Raw genomic sequence first — 27,458 nt, 5'->3', positions numbered from 1 at the left:
TTACACTTTCTCTCTCCTCGGGGAGCTCATCTTTATAAAACTTACAAAAGTATGATAAACTAATAAACATTTTATTTATTTGTTATCCATTTTTAATTTTTTTGAGCTGCACTGCACTGCACACAGCTCTTCTGCAATCCAAGTTCTATCAATCTATCAATTTTTATGCCGAAAAAAGATCAAATTACACGAGTAAAAGTTTTTGCAGGTAATGACTTTTAAAAAACAAATTTGGCCACATTACCATGACAGCTGGTGAGATAACTTTTACATTTTGATTTCCCTTTTCCAGAATTACTGGATACACTTCCTCCCATGCTTGCTTAAAGGTAATTTGACTAAATAATAAGCCCTTCATAAATCACGGTGATTGGGTTTTATTTCACTAATTAGTTCTTAATTATTTTATTTATCTGGACAAAAAACTAATTATATCTTGCACTCTCTTGATGTGTTTTAATTCTATGTTTTATCTACATTTAATGCACATTTTCACAAAGTATCAGTGGAAAAACACAGTCATGACATTCGCATTACCTTGTTGTATATTTCACAGAAAAGCTGTTTTGATAAGTATTTACAGCTGGTTGTACTGACACTTGTGTTCTATGTCAAACTTCATGCAGCTCTTAGCGCTCAATTATTCATAGAGATGCCTCCTATGAAAGCCTCCCTAATATCTTGAGGGCATAAACCATCTAAAATGAATGTCAGGTTTGTTTACAGAATGAAGTGTGCCTGTAGATAAGTTAAGGCTTTAAGAAGATGGTATCATTTGTGCAAATATTATTGCAAACAACTGCTTGGAAAACTTGGAAATTGATTTTCGTGTGAATGTTTGACATCGCATTTGTCTGCCTTTTAAATGTTTGACATCTCATTTTGGAATAAAACTCCTCACTTGGAAGTCTAACATAGTTTCCAACAGTTATTTTTATAAATTGAAGGTTGTGTTGTGTTCACACCCAGTGGGAGTTCAGAGCGTCAGTGAGTTTCTAGAGATCTGACACATACAGCTGAGCTGTCCACTCTCCTATTGATTTCCTTATCAGGGAACAGACACACAGAAGATGCTGGGAATGAGCTTTGGGCGACTGAAAGCTCTATGGACAAACACACATATACAGTATGCAGACACACACATACACACTCAGAGACCCTTACACATTGCAGTGGCACTGCTAGGTCTAATTCTTGGACTACAATCAGCTTTATGACCACCGAGGGAGACTTAGAAAAATGCGGCCATATTCCTGGGGAACTCGCACACATAACCAATACGCACACTCTGCATGGTGTCCACGGGGCACTGGCTGTCAGTGGCTCTCCTGGATCTCTGCTACGCCCCACTGAGTCTTATCTATGACAGACAGAACAGGACACACATACACACTGATGCCCATGCCCATGCACAATACACCACATTCACAACTCAAATACAGCCTAAATTCATACTCCCTGAGACATGTCAGCATGTAGGCTTGCTCACTCTTTAACACACACACACACACACACCCAAACACAAGCACAGCCGGGGGTATGGTTGAGACCTTGTTGCCCTGGGGCTTTGACTGCATCTGTTCTACAAGAGCCATACAAATGAGAAACGCACAGGAGCATTGAAAAACATCTGTGTGCGTGTGTGTGTGTGGGTGTAGATGTGTGTATGTGTTTTGCTAAACTTTCTACAGCTGTGAGTGTCTGTTTGGGAAACTTTGTGCCTGGCTTGTGTTGACACGCTCTTTTAACTTCAACTGGATTTTTTCTTAGTGTATTGGAGACAGTACAGTCATTCTACATTTACAGTTTCCAGTTATTCTTGCACTCCCATCTAGTCCCCTTTGTCTTCTCGAGGAGTATATGTTAGTGACTTTATGACCATTTATACTTACATATACTTATTTTTAGCGTTAATATGAGCAAGCACCATTATAACCACATATACATGACACAAAAGAACAACCACACCAGGTTATCTTTAATGCAAAGATGTAATGCTTTTAAAAAGGCGAGGAGGTGGAGGAGGAGGAGGTGCTGTTGACAACTAACGGCTGTCACTGCATGTTTTCCTTGCTGCACATTAACTTCAAGAGAGGTGTGAAGTCAGGCAGAGGCATGAATAAGAAAGAAGTAAGGTGAAACAATAATATGGACAGTGAATGATGGAAAGATGACAGAAGAGGTGTGAAGCTGTGCATTATACTTAAAAAGCCTGACTTCCGTCTGCTTTTGCTCCACGTTCTTCAGATGAATGTTAAAATCTGAAGACCAGTGGGTAAAATGTCTTTCTTTGGCTCTGGCAGTATTATAGAACCCAAATCTTCCCCAGTATTGTCTGATTTTTTTGCAAACAAAACACCGCAAAAAGAGTTACTTGAAAGTTGCTACACATGCCAATTTTTGCTCAGTTCAGTCATTTTATCCTGGAATAGGTTTAGCTGTAATGAGTTTAACTGTACTGAGTAATAAAGAAATTTACCTCCACCAGGCAGTAGTTCGGCTGATTCAGAACATTTCATTTCAGCTGTCTTTTCTAATTTAGTCAACAAGGAAGAAATCATCTGCTCAGCTGGTCAGCATTATTGTGTCACAAAATTAATATGCATGCATGAGCATGTATGGGAGACAGACATACAGTCACACAGGGTGCTGTGATATTAGAAGAGTCTCTCTCTCCAGATTCCTGTCATCACACCTGGCTGAACAACACACTAATTAACCCTGATTTCACTTAGAAAGCCTGGAAGAAGACACAAACACACACATACCCGCACAAATTAATTTGAAAACCCAATAATGGCGATACCTTACATGTGAAAACACAAATGAAAAGGCACGATGATACACACGCCCAGAGAGAAATTAAGCCACACAGGATGATTCTACAGCACATGAATGAATAGATTAGAAAACTCACAAGTACACTAATGTGTGAATCAAGGACAATGCTACATTTACACACATTTAGCAGCACACACTGTGCACACAGGGCTTCGGGGAGGTGTGTTCATGCATGTGCGTGTGTTTAATTTTTCCGTTCTCGCTCGTTCACTGTGTTGGCATGGGCTATTCCCCTGGCACAATGCATGGCTGACAGCACCTGAGCTACAAACACAAGCACATACACACAGGAGAAAGACACAGACACACAGACACATTCAGTAAGGTAAGCAATACACACGCATGCACACGCACACACACACACACACACACACACACACACACATTTGGATGTTCTCAGGAGTACAGTCTGTGCGTTCTGCTAACAGATGGTAATGACAATTTCAGTCCCTGGACTATCATCTAATCAAAACAGCACACTCACACACACACACACAGGCTACACATTCCAGCCTCCCTTCAGATTAAAACATCCTTCACACCAAATAAGGTTAACAGCATAATTCAAACCAAATATGCATTGAGAACATAATTTAGGCTGGAGCGCCTCTGCACTGAAACGGATTTCAGTGATGCAATTCAAATTCCATTAAAAACAAACACAGTTCAATCCCCCTTGCGCCGAATGATTATATATTTAATACATATAAAAATAAAAATATTTCACACTAAACATTTTAGGGCAGAGAGTTGTGTTTGTGGGAAATGCATGCTAGACATCTTTAAACTTCACCGGAAGCACTCTATTCTTAAAAAAACATAAGATATATACTGTTTATATATGATAAATAGTCGAACCCATAGACTGAAGGGTATGTTACAGTATAACTGCAGAAAACCATGCCTTTGTGTTTGGACCCCTTTTCCCTGGTTATAAACTTTGGTCAGGATACAACACAAGATGTTGTCAAAAGGCAGCCCCGGAGAATGTCAAGCGATCAAGCATAAACTCAGCTCTACAGTGACTGAACACACAGGGCTTCAGTGTCTTGGTCAAGGACACTCAAAAAGAGAATAAAAGATTGTGAGCTTGGGGTCTTATACTTTATCTCTTACAGGATAAATGCCAGGAAAAAATACCTGTGACTATTGTTGTGTTCCATGCTGCAAGATAGGTAGCTTAAGAGATCTAAGAGTGCTAATAGGCTAACATATTAGCATACATTGCTTGGTGTTCGCATCTTTTCCTGTGTTGCTTCACATATATTTAAGCATCAGTGCTAAAATACAAGTATTCACTATGTTGAGCAATAACTAACCATATAATAGTAGACCAGCCTGAACTATTTTATAGACTTCATGAGAGACAGAAGGCCCTTTAGCAGGTGCTACGTCGATCCGGTCAACGTTGAGAAAAATGAATGATTATTTCCTATTCAGAACTTCATGAAGTCCACAAGTTGGAGGTGGAGACAAAGATCGTTATAAAAAAGAATTAAAAACACAGTGCAACAGAAGGAGATGGGGAGAGGTAAAAGAATGTAATTATGTCTGACAACAACAGATAGCTGCAATGCTATAATTCTATCAAAGTCCTTACAACAATATTATCCAGCCTACTCAGTACATCAATATCCTTCTCAGCAGGACAGGACCATATTTCCTGTTGTTCACAAGAACCATGGGAAAGGGAATAACTTGCTAAATGGCAGATTTTCCTTCATATTTTTGCCCTGTCATAGAGTTGATAGATTGCATTAGAGTATTTGAATGTCCTCAGTGAGAGGATTTGTCGAACAGCGCAGAACAGTACACTACGGGGGCAGAGGAAACAGGAGGTGAGAAGAGATGAAAGCAAAACACTGAAGAAGAAAAGAAGAAGCAGGCAGGAGACACAGAGAAAAGAATAAATTTTGTAAGCAAATCATTGCTACTTTCTTTAGCATTAGTCAGATTACTGATTACCTTCTATTATTGCTTTACAAACATAGTTTCTGCTTATCTGAGACAATGGATTTTTTATGTTTAGCAGTGATGTATTCTCTGCATGTTCTTGCATTTCTTTAATATTGTTGATAAGCTAGTGTTTAAATTGTCTGTATTTTACATTGCATGTTTAGCTACCCCATTACATCACACTGAAAACTGATTACCTGTGTGCATATCACACATTTCTTATAGGTTTGAAATATTTCGATATCTCTGTTTTGATGCCTGCTTAATCATCCAGGTAAGGAAATCCCCAAAAGTTGATTCTGTTCATCTGGACATAGCGTTTTCAGTGGGAGAAACGTTTTGTCATCAAACAACCTCTGCTGGATGGCACAACACAGAAGAGCTAACTCGTCAGGCCACGGCTCCGCAGTCTATTTACACCTACAGGCCAGTGGACACATCACACAGTGGATGTAAACATCCTCGACAGGGAGGAACGCTGGTTTGACCAGGGAGTCAAGAAGGCAGTTTATGTTTACTGTTCTGTGCATCACTGAATCGAGGAGGGGGCCTAAGAGTACATCTTTCACCATCTTACAATGCTGTGATTGCACCCATTCCCCAACTCTCTGTGAATGGTACTCATGGAGTCGTTGTTGATCAATCGTCATGACAATTTGCATATTAATGATCAAGAAACTGACCTCCCAGCCCATTGTTCATCCAGTGGGCTAGTTTCAGTCATTGTGCAAATGTGCTGTTTAAAAGATTGGGGAAACCTGCAGTCAGCTGAGACTGAAGAAGTCACTTGGATGAATGATGAAATGTTTCTCCCACTGAAAACGCTACGTCCAGATGAACAGAATCAACTTTTTGGGATTTGGATATCTTGAGTAGTTCTGTGAGTTGTATATGATAACAGATGACCCAAAAGGTTTTCTATCCAACTTTTATCTGTAGTCCTGCTGAAGTACTGCTGTACTCTTCCTTTGACCTAATCAAGAAGAAACTATCATAAACTATTACAAAATAATCTTTGAATTAGGTGTCTATGAACATTCAGAGGATAAAAAAATCTTTTTTCATATATAATTAAAATAACTAAACAAAATACCAGTATGAGTTTTGAAGATTGTGGGAAAGGGAGGGAATAAGAATCAACATACTGGGAAGAAAATGAACTAAAAAATGGACAAAGACGGGCAGAAACTGAGTGAATGAGGGCTCATTGTGAGTTCTAGTCACTATTCTCAAGTCTATTCAGTATTCTATCCTCAGCATTCTCACATCCCTAATGAGCAACAGCCAAACGCACATGCAACTAACCACAACCCAGGCTTGTTTCTTACTTTCTAAATGAACTGTCCCACTTTACTGCATCCTTTCTGATCTGATTTGTTGAACAATGCTCTACTTTTATCCATCAAAACTGCTTTCCGATGCTCTGGTTTTAAATGAAAGATAAATCATCTTGTTTCTGTAGTTTAAAGAAGTTAAACAGATGAACGTACCTTTAACAATGAGGTCAGCATAGTTGGACACCCCAGATCCACCGTCTGATCGGATGACACAGCGGTAGCGGCTTGTGCTGCGCTGAGATGTGTCGCCAACGCTAACGGTCGCAGAAAAACGTCTGTGGTTCACCACCCTGGTCACCATCAGGGCTGTGTCCTTACCATTCCATTGCTGCATGGTGGAAAAGACCAGAGAGTTTTCAACAAAAACTCCAAGTGTTTGCTGTCATTTTCTTTGCTTTGCATACGATTGTGGTATGATACTCTCCCATATAGATCCCCTTGGTGAGGAGGGTCATTGCTCTCCTTTGGAGCGTTCTCAGCAGTACATACTCATTTAGTGAAAACATGTAAGCTTGCCAATGCATATGGATGTAAAGCAGAATGAGTACATAGGCATAGCTGCACACAGCATATACACTCAGGCGCGTAAACAAATCACACGTGCAAGGATGGAATCACTGGTGCAAAGCAGAACAAGGAGTTTTAATCAATTCTGAAATAGAGCTGGTAGTACTGGGGATGTTCGCCAAACAATACTATAAAATAAAATTCAGAAAAATATATAAATAATAACTTTATTTCTTATGTTGGCCTTTCAATGGTTTAAATTTGCTTTTAGTTTACTGAAAAGTATATACTCGTTTATCCTATATATCCATTACAATTAAAGTCTAGGAAGAAGTTCCAGGTGTAAACAGCAGTACACACTGTAGGTACTGATGTCTATAAATATGCAGTGTTGTTGACATTAGAAATACTGTTAGTAAACTTTTTTTATATATTGATTTTTGTGTCACCAAGTTGGGTAAATTGGGTAATTATGGTTTGGTTTGTGGTATTCTGTCCTTCCTTTTAACAAGCATATGTGCATATATATCCATTTATGCACAGTTTTACTAACGTGAACATACTCACCTGTAGCCAGAGTTTATCATGCTGAGACCACTTCCCTCCAGCAGTACACTGAAAAGTAGCATTCTGACCCACATTTACCTCCACATTCTGCAGGCGTAGAAAGTGTGGGGCTTTACCTGCAACACAGACAGCAATGTGTTGATGATATAGATGTGTAAAAGTCAGGATAAATATAAATCCATTCTTCTTGGTCTTTTTTTTATACATGTTGAATTAAATTTTGTTGAAGTCATCAAGTCTACAAAAACGAATAAATTATTTAAATGATAAACAATTTCCCAATAACCCAAAATAAACATGCTAATAAAAAATATTTGCATGCTGCTCAAAGTGTTACTGATTTCACACTAGCAACAAGAAACAGCACTTTCAGGGAAACCATGAACGATACTAATTCAGTTCTAGGAGAGCTTAACATTGTCTGGAGTACAGCAGAGAAATTCTGTGGCCATGAGACAGACAGCTAGACACTGGGTGACTTTGGTCTGCCATTGAGACCAGCCTGCGACTGGTTAATTTCATTTTGACTGTCTGCAGACATAGATAAGACTAACAGAGTATGCATCGATCACTCAACAATGATAATTTGTCCCGACATTAATGGTCAGCTTGTTGCAAATGACAAGGGCAAAAACTTAGATTTGCTTTTTTTTTTGAAAATCTTTCACTATTTTTTATAGTCATCTTTTTCCTCAGTCTTTTTAAAATTAAATTGGATTTTAGTTTTTTGAATTTGTAGTATTTATTTTCCTTACACTGTTAATATGTTTGCTCTCTTTTTGAATAATATGATTAGTGGCTTGCAAAGGTGAACTGATTGTTTTGCTTCGGCTGTTCAAAGGAAAGATACAAGGCGGATAGAAAGGAAGGCTGAGGAGAGGTTCAGCAAGAGAACCATGGAGGACAGACTGAACATAGTTAAAATAAAAAGATAATACTGGTGGAGTGATTAAAAAGAAAATACTTTTCATTTTCATTTATAATCCTTTCAAAATGAATGCAATATCATTTATCAATGAATTTAGCTATACTGCTCTAAAATGATGACTAAGTATGTTTTGATTCCTATCTATAAAATAGACATAAAACTGAGTGTAAAAAAGTTGATTCCTAAAACAACATAAACAGTTAATAGGAGCAGAAGGAGAATGTCAGGAGTTGCAGAATACTGAGTAGGCAGGGCGCAGTAAGTCGACCTCAGACTGTGGCAATAAGCAGTCCAGAGTTTTGTGAAGCAAAGTGTTTTTGTCACATTTGAGTGATGAAGACCCTGAGTCTGGACCTTCTTCCTTGCTCTCTACAATCTGTCTGCGACCCTCACAATCTGTCCTTTATGCTGTGTTTGTGTGTGTGTAAGTGTGCGACATCTATAAAACAGATGATGCTCAGCAGGGCTACAGTTGTGCAGGGTCAACCATCACAACACATTCACAATCTCTCCCACTTACGGCATGGGTGAGCCAGAACTCGTATGTCATCAATGGCGACGAAACCTGGGTGGCCTTGGACTGAAACAGCTTCAAATATTACCTTAGACCAGACAGAAGAAAGGAAGAAAGAGAGAAAAAAGAAAGGAAGAAAGAATGAAAGAAATGCAAGCATTATAATGAAATTCAAAAATAAGAACTTTCTTTCACAAACTGGAACATCTTGACATCCCAATGAAGCTCATATGGGAACCCCAGGGGAGTTTTCCACTAAAAGTCAGCAACTATTCCTCTTTTCACTTCATCCCTTCTGTCTCCATCCTTATGCCAACCACATATGCTGCCTCTCCTCTGCCTTCTTCCTCTCTTCTTCATTTAAACCTCCTCTACTTTTCCTCTTGTTTTCTTTCACGCTTTATCCATGTTGTACTTTTCAGACTTTTCCACCATCTCTCCCCATATTTTTCTCTATATTTTCGCATTTTCCTCTATTTTTACTTTCTATTTTTAATTGCTCTTTTGTGTCTTTCTCATTTTACTCTCCCAACAGGACAGTCCCTTATATTTTCCAACAGAGTTTATGCAAACTCTCAGGATGACAACAGGGTGTCAGCAGGGCTGTCAAGGGGCCATGCACTCCTGACCCACACATATATAGACTCATACACACTACGCACACTACACACACACACACCACGGTGCTGTACTTGTCAGGATTCTCAACAGTATCAGCTGCGACTCACTCTGAATACTAAAGACTTCTGGGAAGTCTTTACTCTCCTCTGTTACTTCAAAAATAAATCCCTTTTGGCATACATATCAAGTTTCTAAAAGTCACAGTCACTGCTAAAGCTTTGCTGTATTAGCAACAGTTTGACAATGTTGTTTACAGTGTTGGTAAGTGTTGGTAGTTGAAATTATAAGCATTTACAACATTATTTTGATTTGTGTAATAGCATGTCACTGTGTGAAATTGGGATTTCCATTCCCAACTTGTGATTGCACATATTTGTTTCGCTGTATAAACAAAAGCTGGTGCTGATTTGACCCTGATAAGCATACATGTTGTTCACTATTTACAGTTTTGTGTCTCAAATATTTTTTTTGTGAGATTTGGTCCGAATTGTTTTATTTTTCGATGCATCCCCCCTGGAGAATATCTGAACATTCAAATATCTAGAACTCTATGTTGATATGATATTCCAATAACAAACAAATTATTGATCTAGAACAGTTAAACAATTCAAAAGAGGAACTAAATTGTCTTTAAAATTTGTTTCTGCCCTCAGTGGCCTCCAGTACTCTGTACTGTACTGAGTGCTATTTCCCCCCCAGGTGGTGACTCTTTATTAGGGAAGGAAACATGCACAGAGACACACTGACATTTAATTCACTTTGATTACCATTGTGCCTTGTATCTGTGTGAGACACAGGGGTGCCTGCATTTACTGAGCACAGCTCAGTCATTAGGTACAACAGAGTTGCTTTTGTGGAGCCTCATAAAATAACACAGCAGGGTATGTCTCTGTACCTTAAACCGACCAATACACACACACACACAACAGAGAAAGTCATTAAAGAATGACTGTCAAGAAATGTACCTTTTGTGCTCAAACTACAGTTAGGTCCATGTGTTTTTGGACGATGACATATTTGTTGTTATTTATGTGCATCTAAGCAGTGCAGCACCTAAATAATGTCTGTGAGAGTATGTCCAGAGGACTTGTGTGCATTTGTAGTACCTGATAGGAGTTAGGCCAGAATGTAGAAATGGCCAATTCAGCCTTCACCCAACCTTCAGTGACAGTATCAGAGGCATTCCACACCGGGTTACCCTGAGCACCTCCATTCACCTGCAGGCAGGGAGAGAAAAGAGGCACGCTTTAATTAAAACAGATTTAGTGGATAAAACGAAGAAAAGGGCAACACTAACAAACTGCAGTAAGAAAACTACTAATTCCAACAGTAACATGTTGTTTCCCATTATAACATGACATATTGCATTTTACTGTGAATAGTTTTGCATTTTAAGCCGTGACTGAATCAATTGCACAAAGGTCTGCAGTCAAAGAACTATAGAAGTTATAGAAGTCATAGTATGGAGACATCTGAACATGTAGAGCTGTATAAAGGAAAATATGTAATTTCCAGGATTACTAACTTGATCACCTGTCCTACCTTTATTGACAACGCTGGTTCTATTTTTTTTCTTCACATTTAGACACATTACTCATAAACTCGTTTCACTCATAAACTGTTTTCAAAGCCAAATCCTCAAAATCTTTCTTCTGTATAATAAAGCTGTAGCATTTCAACTTCCTTACTCGTTTCCATACCTTCATCAGTGTCTTCATGCCGTTTCTTTTCTTTGTATGCCTTCCATACAGCTCTATATTTCTCCAGTTTCCCTCTTTACTCTGTCTTTTCATATCTCCATTCACCATCCACAGCTTCTTCTTAATTCTACTCAGGTGCCCATGAGTGCATTCGTACTTTAACATAAAAAATTCATTCTTGCAAGTCCATACCTACCTACTACTGTTCTATCCCACGGCAGCTACTCCTAATATTTACTGTTAGCTTACTTTAATGGTTGGTATTCATAATCAGCTTTTGAGTCCATTAATAGAAGCAAGCCACAAGTAATTCCTTCTTTCTAAAAGTCCACAAACTACATAAAAATCAAGAGCTCTGCTATCTAGCAGAGTATACTACAGCTAACTTGATCCCTGCTAAAAGGGAATAGATGATGGCTTTCTGTTTACCTACCTATCACTTATTCTCTTTCTCCCTCTCTCTCTCTTACTTTCTCTCTCTTCGACAGACACACAGACAGACAGACAGACAGACACACACACAAACACACACATATATATAGATATTTAGTGCCGGAGGGCTAACTTCATCCCTCCTTGACAGAGAACAGAGGTGTGTTTGTTTGTTTACTTGTTCAAGTTTCATCAGACCCTTCATATGTCAATCTACCCCCTCCCCCCCTGTCATTCACACACACACTGAACACACACCTTGACATAGACATTGAGTGTGCCTGGGCTGGCTCCATCCCGGCTGGATAGAGAGTAAAGAAAGTCGATGCAGTGGGTGTCATTCTCCTTCAGGGTGGGCATGTACAAGTGAGCCTTCTGACCTGATGCCCGGCCTGAAGCGTTCACCACCATGAACGAACCTACAGAAACAAAAATACAAAAATGACACTAATGAAATAGCTGTTGTTCCATTATCAATAATGAGTATTTCACTGAACCTAACAAAGTTGGCAATATTGTGTGAAAAACATTTTCTAGGGTATGCAGAATTCAGACTTAATCTGCCATTTTTGATAACTGGTTCTTTTGGTTGCTTTGCTCCATACCATTCAAACAATTTTCAAGGTGTCATTAACATCTTGTTATGTGTACCACTGCATTTAGGCTGCAGCACAAATATACACAAAGTAAACCAGCTCTAACCCTGAGAATTACTTGGTTATTCATTTAGACTTGTTTTGTTTTTGTTTAAGCACATAAAAAAGGTCAACCCAGTTGCCGTACCACTATTACTTTTGCTGCACAAATAAACATCTTCTTGATGGATTTATCCTGTAAATGTAACTATGACAGAAACATGCTGCAACGTGACTTTGTAGCCTAATTATTGTTGAACACACAATTAATTTCTAAATACTAAAATGCTGGAACACAGTTGACTAGCTTTGTGTGACATTCGCCAGATGCTTGATAAAGCAAAAAAAAAAAAAAGACCTCAGGCTCTTTAATTCACCAGAACTGTATATCAATGTCTTAATGTATCCACACCCTGGGGTTCTGAACTAAGACGTAAAACACATTTTCTCTGTCGGCTCGTTGTTTAAATGTGTTTTAGTCAGTGCTTTATGGAGCAGGATGGAGCTTTTATGGGTTGGCCTCCTCCATTTGGCTGACTGCCATCAGGTGGACTGAGAGTTTGAAGTGACTAGGATACTGGCAAGAAAAGGGAAAGAAGAGATACTGAATCAAGCAGATGTGACTCTGCACTTCTAACAGTGTTGCACTTCTAACGTGAGTTATTGCGCATGTATGAAAATGTTCTGAATCAAAGTACAATGAAATATAATGTGCATAGGGGGCAGGAGCTTAAAAATACAGTGAGTCATTTCTTTAGGTTATTTAGTAGAAAAAAACAATATTGTACTCATAAATATGCATTGATTAGTCTTTAATTACGTATTCTAACAAGTTGATGCCTACTCTTCAATGAATTTAAAGTAGTTTGAGGAAATTAATATGTAGCCCCTCCATCTTTAATACAGTGGTCAGCATTGGCGTTGTCGCTTCACCTAAACATTTTTATGTATGCTGCTAAAGACCGGTCACATACGTTCGCATCCCAAATGTGGGGGAAAAGAAAACTCATGCAGACTCAAGATATGAAGATGATATCTATGTTTTATCAAAAAAGGAAGAAAAGAAACAGAAATGTGAAGGAAAGAGGCAAATGTGATGGTGTCTGGACAAAATGAAAGTAAGTACTAGCACAGCAGTGCTTCCCAGATTGAAGAAGCTGCAGAGAAAGAATTATTTTAAAAGTGATGCAGAAGTTGCCCACTTTCTGCCCGATGTGTAATTTGACCTAACGGTCTAAATTGAAAGGCTTTGCTACCTCTTTGCTGACTAAAGCACAGTCACAATGTGAGAGCTAGTTTTAGCAGCCTAACAGAACCATTAGAAAGGTTTGTTTGCTTGATTTCACCTCCTAACATTCCAATTCACAAATATAATTTTCATGAGAGAAATTTATACTTTATAACTCAAATACTTGATTTTAAAGGCAGTGAAATGAAGACAATAGATTGTAATGGCAGGACAAACCCATACACAAAGTGACACATTTATAAGGACACTGACTTTTACTGTCACTGACTTTAATTCCTTGAAGATTACCATAACCTTAATCTTATCTGAATTCTGATCTTGAATAACACAAGTACACATACACGGGTGCCTGAAAACGACTGATGCTTCAAAAAATTTCATCCATTTCAACTCAATGGAACTAATCCACTCCGGCACTGTGGAAGTCTGAGAGTATGATGGTTAATGTGATGGTTTATGTGTGCCTGTGTGTATTGATATTGTTGAAGTTACGGTAATTTGATGTGGGCCTGCCTGACAGCTGAGGAGTGCGTCTCACTGCTGAAGTTAAATGACGGCTTGTGTGTGTACTGCGTGCGTGTAAAATTAATCTAGCCTGGGTTTCTAAACAGGTCTTTCCACAGCGAACTGGCTCTGATTATATTTCTTATTCACACAAACTCACACGCAGACACACTCGGGCATACATGCATGCACCTCTCTCAATACTCCTTGTTTTTGTCCTTTGATGCTCTGTAAAGCTCCTTCCACAGGTACTTTTGTTTATCTGCTTTTTTTGTTGTTTGTTTGTTTTTTAAAGCAGACTTGAGTCAGTCTGACACTCAAACAATACGTGTGATGTCTGTTACCCAGAAACTTCTCACACTATGACAACTCTCTCTGTGAAGGAAGCAGAAGTGTTACAATGTATCCACCAACACAAAAGGCATACGCCGATTTGCCACAGTATTAAAGACCTTCACAGGTTAAATGAATACATTTTGCTGGGAAACCTTGTGTCCTGACTTTCTTGTGGATATTAATTAGAAATGTGACACACCAGTGTGTCCCACAACACTGCAAAAACTGCTTACGAAGCACTAGACGCAAAGCGTTGACCTGGCTTCCAAACACACTTTATCCCAATCTAATTGAGCACCTGAGGAATGAAGTAGAACCCCTGAGGCCCCACTCCAGAGAGTTGGGTCGACATCCACCTATCATTGTATATTCACACATATGGAACAATGTCATCCAAACAAAACACACAAACAAAATGAATGCCCCAGACACCTATAAAAACCTATTTTGATACAATGAAATATCGCTAAGACACCGACAATCATGTTTTCATTCAGTCACAAATGTCATCGCAAACACAGACACACTATGACACACAAAAACAAGTGCACGCAGCCATCATTTCACACATTGTTTCCCAGGTGTGAGGTCAATCTGTTAACGTGACAAAAACTGATGAATCGGTCTACCGTGTCAACACGCGCACACAAACACACTCGCACGCTTACACGTACATCAAAATAACTGGGTCAACTCAGTGCAACAAACGTTCCAGCACATACTGCCGCATGAGACCAGCTGTTTTCACAAATACTGCTGAGAGTTTGAGATTTCACTTTTACTTTTCAAAAGCAGTCTACATCAAAGGGCAGCAGACGCCTCGACTGTGTCTGTCAGCTGCTGAAGTGCCTTTGAGCAAAGTATTTAACCCCTGGTGCTGCTGTGCATCTGCACTGTAATACTGATCTGTTCTACGGTGATCACGTTCAAAATGTTGTAAACAGTGATACTTAACACTAAGAGAAGTATTATATTATTTTAACATAGTGGTAAATTGTTATTTGTACTAAATTACTCTAAAAAATGATATTATTAACTCTGATTGGTTATTTCAAGTCAATGAATTAACTAATTTAATAATAAAAAAAATTATCAAAACACAATTTGTATTTAATGTATGGAAATATCATAGAAGATATTCTGGTTTAACGGGAGCTTAACTTAAGATTTGATTGACTCTAAAAAACTGAATTATATTTAACATATTTAACATCACATTTGTTCAATTATTTATGTTAAGTTTTTGTAGTTCAGCCTGTCATGGCATAAAAATAAAAGATTATGATTTACCTGTGTAGGGAAACGACAGTTCCAACAATGTACAATCAAAAGCTGCCAAAATGTTAAGATTGTGGTGTCTAAAAATTTGGCAGCTCCTATATGGTGATCTATATGTGTATGAGTGTGAGAGAGAAAACCTGGGACACAAGGAGGTTCTTAGATAAATATCAAAGGTGAGTCATACAGCTCAGCAGTAATCAAATCTGGCTAGTTAACATGCAGATTGCTGCACTCTCACAGAGATACACTACAGTGACAAGTGTACAGCAGAAGATTCTTTAATGGTTTTTGTATTTTAGTACTTCTGTATTTTTGTGCATAAAATGGCTACAGTTTTGTAACTGTCAAAGGTTTTATTATAGTTCATGTTTCAGAGAAGTAGAGCACTTTCCTTCGATGATATTATTGGGCAACTCTTATTTAACTGGTTTGTGTAAAAAGAGGACAATGTTTCACTGTTCACCAAACTGCATATGTGTAAAAGAAAAAATTCAAATGTGTGAGAGAATATGCTTTCTGTGTGTCACTGACTTTCCACTGTTTGCAAGGGGTGACAAGGGAGTCACTCCTTTAAAAGAGCATAAAAATGGTTGTGAAGCGTGTAGGCTGCTGGCTAAAAATAAGGAACTATCTCACATGTAGAATGACACATTGCGACCTCTGTTGTCTGTGGGGCCCAAAGGAAAATACTCAGAACACAAGCCTCCCACACTCTTACTTGTTATCATTTACTAGAGACTTGCTAGATGTCATTTCCATATCATTAAAAGCAGCTTTAAACTGAGAGAAACCCTTTATTCATCGCGATCATTGTAGTTTCCTCTTTCTCATTTCAACTATAAGGAGGGAGGTAAAGGAGTAATTTTAATGTGTGAGTTAAGAGTTAAGTAAGACTGCATGGAGAGTGTGAGACACTGGAAAGAAGAAAAGAAATGAGGAAAGAAACAATAAAAAAGCGTAATCTTTGATGCAGACAGGCTTTATAGTGATGACAAAATATGCTACAATATAAAATAGCATAATTTTCATTATTGTTAACTTTATCACTTAAAGAAAACACTATGAACACACGTACAAAGAGGCACACCCATATCTTAAATGTTTCAATGTCCCAATCAGGCCCTGCCATTTGCTCTTGCATCACCATCATCTCCTTTAGGTTAAGTTGCATTTGCCCTCTAAATCCCCCAGTTCTCCATGCGTATTTGCGTCTTAAAAGGCTGATATATATTTAATTATTTTAACAACTTAAAATAGGCATATAAGTTTACATTTCTTGTCAACTGCAAACACAGAATAATAATACTGCATGGAAATAACTGAGTCCAAACTCACTCCCACCTACGCTCGGGTGGAAACCTTGGCATCATATGCACTGGACAGATTTTAGCATTATCTTTCAACATGCCAGGTTAACTTTTTAAATTATTCTAAGCCTAGCCATATTCTGTTCCTAAACCCAGCCAAGTTTTTATGTCCAAACCTAACTAAACAGCAAGTAAAAACAAAAAGAATAAACGAGAGAAACAAAAGTGAGCGCCTCGTGAAAACAAGCCAGACTATGAGCAAAAATAAAGTTTCACAAAGGACATGAATCTTGTCTTCTTCTTGACGGTTTTGTGATTTACTGGTCTTAAAGTTTAAAGTTGTTGCAAATATCTCCTTAAGGCTTTTCTGTGTTTTTGCATTGGTTCAATGCAGGGCTAGTGGACAGTTTTTGCGGACCATTGTCCATATGTTGCGTTATTGTACTGTCACTAGGGGGCAGTGTCACAACAAACTGTCTGTGGGCAGGCTCGTTTGTCCTTCTGCTAGCTATGGAGACGTGTCAACATACAAAGAGCAGAAGTGGCCACTCTCCATACTTTTCATATTGTTTTTGATACTTTAAGCTTTGCTCCTGTTTGCTGATGTTGTCCCTTTCCATGTCCAGCTCACTTTTTAGCATATGCACCATCTGTGCATCTATGGTACACAGATGCAACATCATAAAATAAGCTTTATGCAGACTTCATTGATTTTTCAAACAGGATGACTTTACAGCTATATCCCCTCACCTTTATACAAATCGTCAGTGTATTTTTTTATTCTGTTATTTTCTTATAAAATGATGCCTCTGCTTTCCTCATTTGTTACTGTTGCCTTTTGTCTTTCTAACATTGTTTACTCATATATCCTCATATTTGTCACTGTCTTTATATCTATTGATCTTTCAATCACATGTCTTTAAAAGGCTGCAAGGGGTTGTTCTGTTGTCTGTGTTCATATATATTGATGTGGATATTCACTGCAAATTGAAGCATACTTTAGATTGCATAGTGTAGAGTCTATGCAATTTTTAGAAATCTTTGTGTCCTTGCTGGAGAATGAGCGATGGCTCTGTCCCCACCCTTACATCTCTCCTCACTGTCTCTTAACCTTGCAGTAATCTGGTAAGTGGCAAATCAATAATTGAAGTGCCATTATTGGGGCAATGGGCTAAGCCATAAATGCAAACAACTCATTTATCCATCTAAAAGTGAATATGTGCTCCTCCCATTTTATCCTCTATACCTTTTTCACTCCCTCCTTGTCTGTAACCTTCTTTGAAATCCACTTATAATCCATTCGCCTTTCTTCTAGCTCCCGGCTTCAGTCTTTCTGTCTCTCTCTATCATCAGTGGCTTGTACACACAGACGCCTCACCATTAGAGTGACATTTACTTTCAACACGAGGCCGAAAGAAGCTTTTAAAGCATCAAAATCTAATTCATTTACACCTATTATAGCAAATGGAGCAGGTGGTGTGTCTGAATGTGTGTGTATTTGTGCAATTGTTTGTATGTGCCTAGGGAATTTTGTCACTCTTCACAGACCTCACAAATAGCTTCCATAATGCTTTTACATTGGTTTACATTGTGGCTGGCTAGCTCTCTTCATTTGCACAAAACACAACAGCTCAATGTTGACACCTTACCAATACGTAGAAGCAAAAGGTGCAGGAAAAATCCTGATGACAAAGCAAATGCCGGCAACTTTGTCTCAAAAAGAAAACAAGAGCTTGCTGAGATTGTGTGCCTTTCAAAAACCTGGGAGTGTAACTGTATGATTACCAGGACAGCCAATTCTATCAGTCTTGGTAAAATAGCACAGATAGGATCACGCATGTCCTTTAGATGCAATAACATGTCATTTTCATGTCGTCTACACCTCAACAAGAGGGCAAAAAGTAGTCTCAGTGCCGTGAAGAAAGATAAGAACTTTCAATCTATGTAATCTCCATGACAAACTTTTTTTTCACAAAACAATGGGGTTTTGAGGTTGAGACATAAAAGTCGCAACAAAGCAGAGAGAGGCGCAGACTAAATCGCTTTTTAATAGATCAGTTACATCCCCAGATTTCCTGTTGAAACATGACGTTGATGCAAGATGTTCACAGTACGATGTGCTCAAATGGCTCCCTGGGGTCTCTGCTCAAAGCATGCTGTGTAGCTCTTAAATCTCTCTTTCATTCTTCTTATCGGGTGTTTTGTGTCTGTCATCTTTTGGATTAAGACGAGCTCTGAGCTCTGAGCAAGATATCTCTTGCTGTTCTTTTAATATCTAAGAGTGTGGTATACATTTGTAATTTTGACTGGGTTTTTGAAATCCAGCAATAGAGATTTGATTTGATGGTGTTGTGAGACAGCGTATGTCCACATGTGGCCTCGAAATGTCTGTCAGGAAGCTACTGTGGCTGTTTTTGTACTTTATCTTAACATTCTGCCAACTTTTTTTATACACCTACTGTGCTCTTCTGTATCTTTACAAGACTTGTTATTATATTGTCACTGAATATAGTGATCAGAACTTAAACAATGGAAGTCCATTTTCAGCTGCAGAATTATGTCCTTTCCTTTATGTGTGTTTAAGAAAACACTACAAAACTATAAAATTCAGCATTCTACGGATATATCTGGTATGGTACAATCACAAAAGATGAGAGAACAAAGATACTGGTCTCTAACTTACAACCTCAAGTCCCCCAAAAGTTGGGGCACTGCATAAAATATAAAGAAAAGTCTATATTTTATTCTAAACAGAACATAGAGAACACATCCAAAATGTAAACTTTGTTCAAATGTACCATTTAAACAAAAAAAAAAGTCATGTTGAATTTGATGGCCGCAATACATCTTAGATGAGTTAGGACAGGGCCATATTTACCACAAACATCTGGAAACTGAAGATACCACATGGTGTATTTGTTGTCCCACTCTTGCATGATAAAGGATTGTATGCGCTTAACAGTCTTTGAAATAATGTTCATTTCATGATGTGCCATTGGTGCAGTCTTTGCAAGCAGACCAGTTTAGCACTCGGGCTCTTCTATCACAAAGCCATGCTTTTGTAATAAATGCAGTATTTTAGCATTGTCTTGCTGAAACGTGCAAGGCCTTCCTTAAAAATGACAATATCTGGATGGGAGCATTTATTGCTCTACAACCTTTATATAACTTATAGTAATGGTGATATTTTTCCAGTTGTGCAATATTGCAGTTCCTTAGGCAATTCCCTCCCTTTATAGTCTGACGTCTATGTTTTCCAAAAACAATTTCAACAGTTTTCCATTTTGTCTACGTGCATTTGAAATCACCTTTCAGATAGTGTTCATTTATAGCTTCGTGTGTGCACGATAGAGCTTTAACCTGCATTTGTGAATGAGACAGCGAACTTTGTTCACAGATAATGATTTTTGGAAGTTCCTCCTGAGCCAATTCAGTGATGTCCATGACAGAATCTCACCTGTTTTTACTGCAGTGGCTCCTGAGGGTCTTACGAACACAGACATCCAATACTGATTTTTAGTCCGGTCCTTTGCACACAGAGATTTCTCCAGATTCTCTGAATCTTTTAATGACATTATGTACTGTAGATGTTGAGATATTCACAGTTTTATGTTAAGGAACATTATTCTGAAATTGCTCCACAGTTTGTAGTTTTTTGCAAACTGGTGAACCTCTGTCCATCCATGAGAAACTCTGTACTTCTAAGATGCTCTTTTAATACCTATTTGTGCTACTGATGTTCTGCCAAAACGCTCCAGTTCCAATATATTTCTCCAGCTGTTTCTCTTTTTTTTCAGAATCACTCTCGCAATATCCAGACATATTCTCAGTTCAAATTTAATGTTTCCTATGTTCTATTGTGAATAAAAGATGACTTTATGAGATTCGCAAATACAGCATCCCAACGTTTTTTGGAACTGGGTTTGTACTTGAGTCTTCAAGAGACCTTTTTCCACAATATGTGAATAGCTTGAGGTATACCAGGTTAATGACCTAATTTGATTGGATTGAAATACAGCTTGCTTTCTATATAAGGTGTTGTGTGTAAGTTCCCGTGTTTTACTCTTGTATTACGTAAATTGAAGTTTATTTGTATAGTTCAAACTAGTCTCTTTGTATAATGTTAGCTAAAAGAAATAAATGCAATAAGAAGCAGTCTGTAATGTAAAAATCTCATATGTGAACACTCAACATCAGTCTGCTATAACCACAAACATTAGCAAAACTGAACTTCTTTTCCCTGCATATCTCATTGTTATTTACGCTTGCCAGCTGGATAACAGTGAGGAGGAATGTTGTGGTGTAACTACACAGGTGTATAATGAGATAAAGAAGCATGAAGTGAAACTATCTGGATCACAATGTGTTGTTAGCAGCTGCGTCTCTGAAGCATCTTTGAATTTTTACACAGTCTCACATCAGCATATTCACGTGTTGACATCAATCCATGTCTGTGTGTCAGGTGAGGTGTGTGCATCTACACAGTCCTTTTTTATTGCCTTAATAATCAGGAAGACTTTACTTCTTAATTAAGCACCTGCCAATCATAGAAATAATGATTCAGAAGAAACTGTGCGTTACAAAACATATTTTAGTTAATTAATTTAATTAATACAAAAAGGCTGTCCCTTATAAATTAAAGTTGGAAAAATGTCGAAATATGCATATCCACACATGTATATTCAGAATGTGGAGGCACAGAGTTTTTAGCTATTAAGAAGAAAATTAATAAGGCATCTCATATACATATACATGTGCCTGCAGGCCAATGAGAAGGTGCTTTAATCCTTTCCTGATTAAGTGGTAAAGACAGGAGATTGGCATTATTGATCAGGTCTTTTGGAGCAATCTCTCTATTTAGGTAATCAATGCAGTCTCTCGCTCTCTCTCACACTTGCTCACAAACACACACACACACGCACACACAAAAGTAGCTATGGTAAAACCTTGTGCAAGGATTTAGAGTTGACCCGAGGGAACTCTAAATCCCAAAAGCCCTTGCTGAACAGGTCATGGGAGCGTTGACCTATAGGAGATCGAAAATTGAACATGTGACTACTGACACTAGAGACAATGGATGGGGAAGTTGGCTTATGTGCTTCTGTTTTGCTCTTATCCCATGTATCCATCCATGTGTAGCTGTGTTTGTACATGTGTGTGTGTGAGCTCTCAAGGCAAAGTACAGCAAAAAATCATGTGTGCCACCCTGAGGTGCTTTTACAAATCAAGAAGAAAAGAAAAAAAAGGATGCAATTTATGAAAAATACTGAAAACTGAAGCTTCAGTGAAGGACATAATGGATGAAAATGATAGCTTAAAAAAGGCTGACCAGTTAAAAAAAATGTAGAAAGAAATGAAAACCATCTGTTCCTGTTAAAGTATTTTTCTCAATCACTGAAATTAGACCTGCACTAAATTCTTGTGTACATTTATTCACTTAAGCCTGTCATCTGTTTTAAAACAGCAAAATCCCAATGATACTTTAACACTGTTAACTCACCAAAGGTAGTGCAACTAATGAAGTCCAGTTCTTTTACATGTTTAGACTTTGTATACATTATAGGTTGTCAGCTATCAATTGTATTTATTGGTGTCTTACCTGGGCACACTGTGGTTTGATAGATAAAGGTGCCTGTTTTAGCAATCAGTGGTCCAAAATCCAAATCAAGCAAATCTGAGATCAGTTGTTGAATCCAAATAAATTTCTTTCAAACCTGAATAAGCGACAGATTTATATTCATTCAAGTAATTTCACTCAGCTCCAAGTCAAAACTCAGTCTGGCCTTTTTATTAAAGTTTAATGAAATTATTGAAGTTCAGTGTTATTTTACTGTTAGGGTTAAGATGCGTTTCCCGCTATGTTGTAAGTGATGACGTAGATTTCCTGCTGAAGCATAACTCTTTAAGATGTAATGCATTTAGTGTGTGTGGTATGGTACAATCACAAAAGATGAGAGAACAAAGATACTGGTCTCTAACTTACAACTTCAAATCCCCCAAAATTGTGTGTGTGCTATGTTTCAAAAATACAGCCCTGCACATATGAGTGTGTGATACGTGACTCTCAGACTGTTAAGTGAATGTGAAAAATGATAATAAAGTTTCATATTGTTCCCTGCGATACTGATTTATGACAGTGTAATAAACACCCGCATCACACTGGGACATTGATTTACAAACAAAAATACATGCAATACACACAAGCCCGCACACACATTTATGTTTTGGGGCATGTATACTTAAGTACTGATCAACAAGAAGAAAGAGTGAAACGTAAAGACACATAAAGTGCCTCTGCATATTAGCAGACTTTTATAAAAAGCTTACATGTGCACAAATGAGAACCCTTCAACAAACACACACACAAACACACGTACGCACACACACACACACACACACACACACACACACACACACACACACACAGCTATTTGGTTTCCATATATCACTGGGTTTACGATTGCTCTCTGCTATTCCCCACTTTCCTCTCTGTAGCACTGAACCTGTGGGTAATTGGCTTTTTAATGACCTCTGCATTTCCACACATTTCCCATATTGGTTATTTGCCTTCTCAAGCCTAATCTGAGAAGTCACACAGAGAGGGTGATGGTGTGGGTGGGGTGGGGGCAGGTAAGAGAGTAGACATCACAAGAGAAGAGCAGAAGACAAGGTGGAATTTTCATCCCTTTATTATGATGCATACTGAAAAATTGCAAAGGCAAAAGAACACAAAATTGAAATTTGTCTGAGTAGGAAATTTTTTGAAATGACACAGAGAGTAGCAAAGTAAGTGCATCTAAAAAATAAACAAGGATTTCAGTTCTGGGCAATCATCCTGAAGAATGAGACAATTTCATTGCAAAGCTATTCCAAGAAATGTCTCGATAATTTCTGTCCACCATGACCTTCAGAAATGTCACGACTACTATTTTTATCCCTACAAGACTCCATTACGACAACTACATGGACCATTTATGTCCCTGTTGAATATTTTGTTGTTGGTTTTTTTACTTATGCTTATACAGTGTAAGAAGTGCTTGGTATGTCACATTAATATATTACCATTATTATCTTCATATGGACTTATCTAATCCATATACATTGGACTCTCTATGCAGTATGTGATGTATACATAAGTGATTACATATTTGAATTTATTTAGTGTAAGTCTGTAGATCTGTGTGTGTTTTTCTTTGAGCTGCAGTGCATTTTGATTTATATGTCCGACTGTGAGCAGCATAGCTAAGATGTATGACTGAAAATTCTCTTTCAGAGGGATGAAGGGGGAAGAAACGGGCACCAAAAAAAGAATTGAAAGCGAGAGATTCCCTTCACAGGAAGCAGAAAAGGGCTTTGAAGTAACTTTGCTGCAGGTGTGTCAGCCAGTCAGTAGTCAACAGACAGAAGGGTCAGGCTTTCAAACTAAAAATAAGGTCTATTCAGTCCTGCAAGTTAATTGCAAGTAAGTTCCAATGAAGCACCATTTAAGCACCATTTAATCGTAAGGACCATTTCCAAAATAGAAACGGCTTGTGTTTGCAGTTCAGTGACATAACTTGTTGGTTTGATAGTTTTAGCCAAAGCTATTAACATTGAATGAATAAAACACGTTATAACAGGATCAAGACGGCATTTAATCTGATAAATCTTTAAAATAAACCGCTAAAGTCATATCCAGTGTAAACATTTGATAAACAGTGTTATAAAGGTCACTGATGAAGGAAATCAGTGTTGGTTTTTTCTCATATTTTTAACGAAAAAATGAGCAGTACTGGCCAAAATATGCAAAATCTGGAAAAGGGGTTAGACAAAATGATCACTAAAATGATCAGCCAAGTAGTATTAGTTCTGGCTGTAGTTATTATGGTCAGGTTATTTTCTGTAGGTATTAGTAGGTAGAATTTAAAACACATCATGTCAACAACAAGGTTGTGACAGTATTAATGTCACATGTTTTATTCTTGCCAGGTTTACTGTCATTGCCCCACATATGTCAATAAAAAATAACATTGCATTTGCACGTATATGTGAGATTGTTCCTGCAATTCAATGTGAATAAGTGTCACTTTCACACTTTCCTGCTTAAATGTTTGCTTGTACTCACATATGTGTCCAAATGCACATGAGTCAGTCTGTGTTTGTCACATATGTAGAATTATTTCTGAAGCTTTTAGTGTGCATAAAATTCACAAGAAAACGACCTTAAGAAACGTAAACCGTCTCAAAGTATTTGATTGCAGAGAACACACTTGTACTGTAATTGATGTGGTTACATTTGAATTATTGACAAGAATTTCATGCACCAGTTGTCTCTCATAATCGGTGCATTCTGCAATTCAGCTGTTGACAAGACTTTAAAAAAAAATCTATTGTATGTTTGAAGACCGTGTTATTGAAATGCATCATTAAAGTTCAGAGAATGAACACAGTCTGAAAAATACAGCCCGGAATACCTGAATAAACAGAACTGCATATTTCATTATTGAAATGCAGTGTTACATAGCACAGTGTTGTTTAGGCCAGATCCAATTTCTTTGAAACTGATGAGAAGAAAAATAACCATACTTGTTTATCTACCACAGCAGCTTTTCAAAAACAAATGCATACTTGTAATCAAATAAAAACTCCTGTAATTATTTAGATCTTTTCTACAACCATCACAAATGTGGCTTGATTTCATCTTTGATTTGTTTCTAAGACTTTTACTAAAGCAACTGCACAAATGACACACTGGAAAGATGAGTGAACTGGAGAAGAAGGCAGTGTAGAAAAAACAGTTTTCTGAATGAACAGTAAATTCAGTTCAGTTCAATTTGGTTTTATTTATATCACACCAAATCACAACAGCAGTTGGCTCAAGGTACTTTATAATGTAAGGTAAAGACCCAGTAATAGTACAGATGAAACCCCAACAATCAAACGACCTCCTATGGGCGAGCACTTGGCGACAGTGGGAAGGAAAATCTCTCTACAGGAAGAAACCAAGCTCATAGAGGGGCAGCCCTCTCGCCCCTGCGGGCGGTCTATCCTTTCAAGTTCGGGTCCTCTACCAGAGTCCTGGGAGCTTGAGGGTCCTGCCCAGTATCTTAGCTGTTCCTAGGACTGCGCTCTTCTGGACAGAGATCTCCGATGTTGTTCCTGGGATCTGCTGGAGCCAATCGCCTAGCTTGGGAGTCACCGCACCTAGTGCTCCGATTACACTGGGACCACCGTTACCTTCACCCTCCACATCTTCTCGAGCTCTCCTCTGAGCCCTTGGTATTTCTCAAGTACCAAAGTAACAAATTTGTACTATCATCAATTGCTTCTTTCTACAAAATACAGAGTGCAGGTGGCACAAATTCACTTTGAGCTGAATAACTCTAGAAAACACTTCTGATATGATTTATTAATTATTATGTCAAGAGTCTGTTTTAATTTGTTTTTTAAACAGTAAGCACCTCTGAGGATCTAGGACATGGTAGAAAAAGACCCTATTCTCATAGTAGCAATATCTGGCAAACAGTGACTTTTAAAACAATGACCAGACCATGCAAAGAATTTATTAAAGCAAAGAAAATATATTAGCGAATATAAGCAAAAATGATGGATGGAACAAAAAGTACTTGCATTACAGTGGGCATATTTTACTTTTAACACTTTAGCAGCAAAGCGGTAAATAGTGCCATCTGGCAACTGCTGCTCCAGATGAAGTTGTTGTATCATCAGGAGGTGTATTGGGGTTGCTGCCGTGAAGTTACAGTTGGCTGGAGTTGGTTCAGGTTTTTTTTTCAGACTCCGCGACTACTGAAGATAAAAATGAGGTTCAAAGAGAGATAATAATTTCCTTTCTATGTACACTGCATGGGACATGTACACCTATTTCCCTATAAGAGCTTATTTCCTCTTCATTCGCCTAAAGGAGAAAATCACTCAGCGAATATTATGGATATTTTTATAACCCCACATGAGTGCTGCCTTGTAAAGACACACATGCACACACACACACACACACACACACACACACAGGTAGGCACACGCAAACACACACTATCAGTGTGCTCAAAGGCACATTTGACTCACATGCACAGTAATATAGAGCCCACAGCTGGGTGTAGGGTATATAATTTAACCACTAACTGCAAATGAAGAAACACATCAGGGGCTCAGATTAGATGGAGCTGGCAGAGATGGAAAATGAAACAGAGGCCATCAATGATGTCTTTGTGCTTTGTGTTCGCCCCCTCTCTCTCTCCTTCTGGTTATCACCTTCTTTTCCTTCCTTGTCTGTCATTTTTAGACATTATTGCCTTTCTTTTAGTGTTTGTCCCATTCAGTCTGCCCCAGTCTCTCTCGCTACCCCTTTCACACACAGTCACCCCCACACACTCACATATAAACACAGAGTTATCACTGGCCTACAGGGACTCATTACTTCTGTGATCCAAGGCTTTTATATGGTGGCTTGGTCTTAAAAATGGGCATTTATTGCTCCCCCTGATAAATAGTGCATGTGTGTGTGAGTGTGTTTGTTACTGAATCTGCTGTTTACTCTGTTTCTTTGGAAAAAATATACAGAAAATGCATATTGTGTTGCAGAATGAGTGTGTTTAAGTGTGTATTAAAAAGACAGATAGACAAAGCAAGAAAAATGAAAAACAGCAAAGGTCGCGTGTGACTGTTGAGGCAGTGACTATCAGTTGAACAGATGATGGACAAGGTTTTCTGACACCCCAACATAAATGGACTGCAAACAAAAATTAT

At 38.2% G+C, this 27,458-nt stretch overlaps 1 protein-coding gene across 14 annotated transcripts in view; it reads right to left on the bottom strand.

Annotated features, from left to right (window-relative positions):
- Positions 1–27,458, bottom strand: part of ptprt (protein tyrosine phosphatase receptor type T) — a 294,849-nt gene that overhangs the window by 202,299 nt on the left and 65,092 nt on the right. For all 14 annotated transcript variants that reach the window (XM_025907164.1, XM_025907166.1, XM_025907170.1 and 11 more), the window contains exons 3-7: positions 11,662–11,822; positions 10,378–10,488; positions 8,657–8,738; positions 7,209–7,324; positions 6,288–6,462 (exon numbers count right to left, since the gene is read on the bottom strand). In XM_025907164.1, coding sequence (XP_025762949.1) covers positions 6,288–6,462; positions 7,209–7,324; positions 8,657–8,738; positions 10,378–10,488; positions 11,662–11,822 — 645 coding nt within the window. The remainder of the gene's footprint in view (positions 1–6,287; positions 6,463–7,208; positions 7,325–8,656; positions 8,739–10,377; positions 10,489–11,661; positions 11,823–27,458) is intronic.

Source organism: Oreochromis niloticus, linkage group LG5 (genome assembly GCF_001858045.2).
Source record: "Oreochromis niloticus isolate F11D_XX linkage group LG5, O_niloticus_UMD_NMBU, whole genome shotgun sequence".
NCBI classification, from domain to species: Eukaryota; Metazoa; Chordata; class Actinopteri; order Cichliformes; family Cichlidae; genus Oreochromis; species Oreochromis niloticus.
Note: the sequence above shows the minus strand (reverse complement) of the source record. Positions and strands in the feature narration are given on the sequence as shown.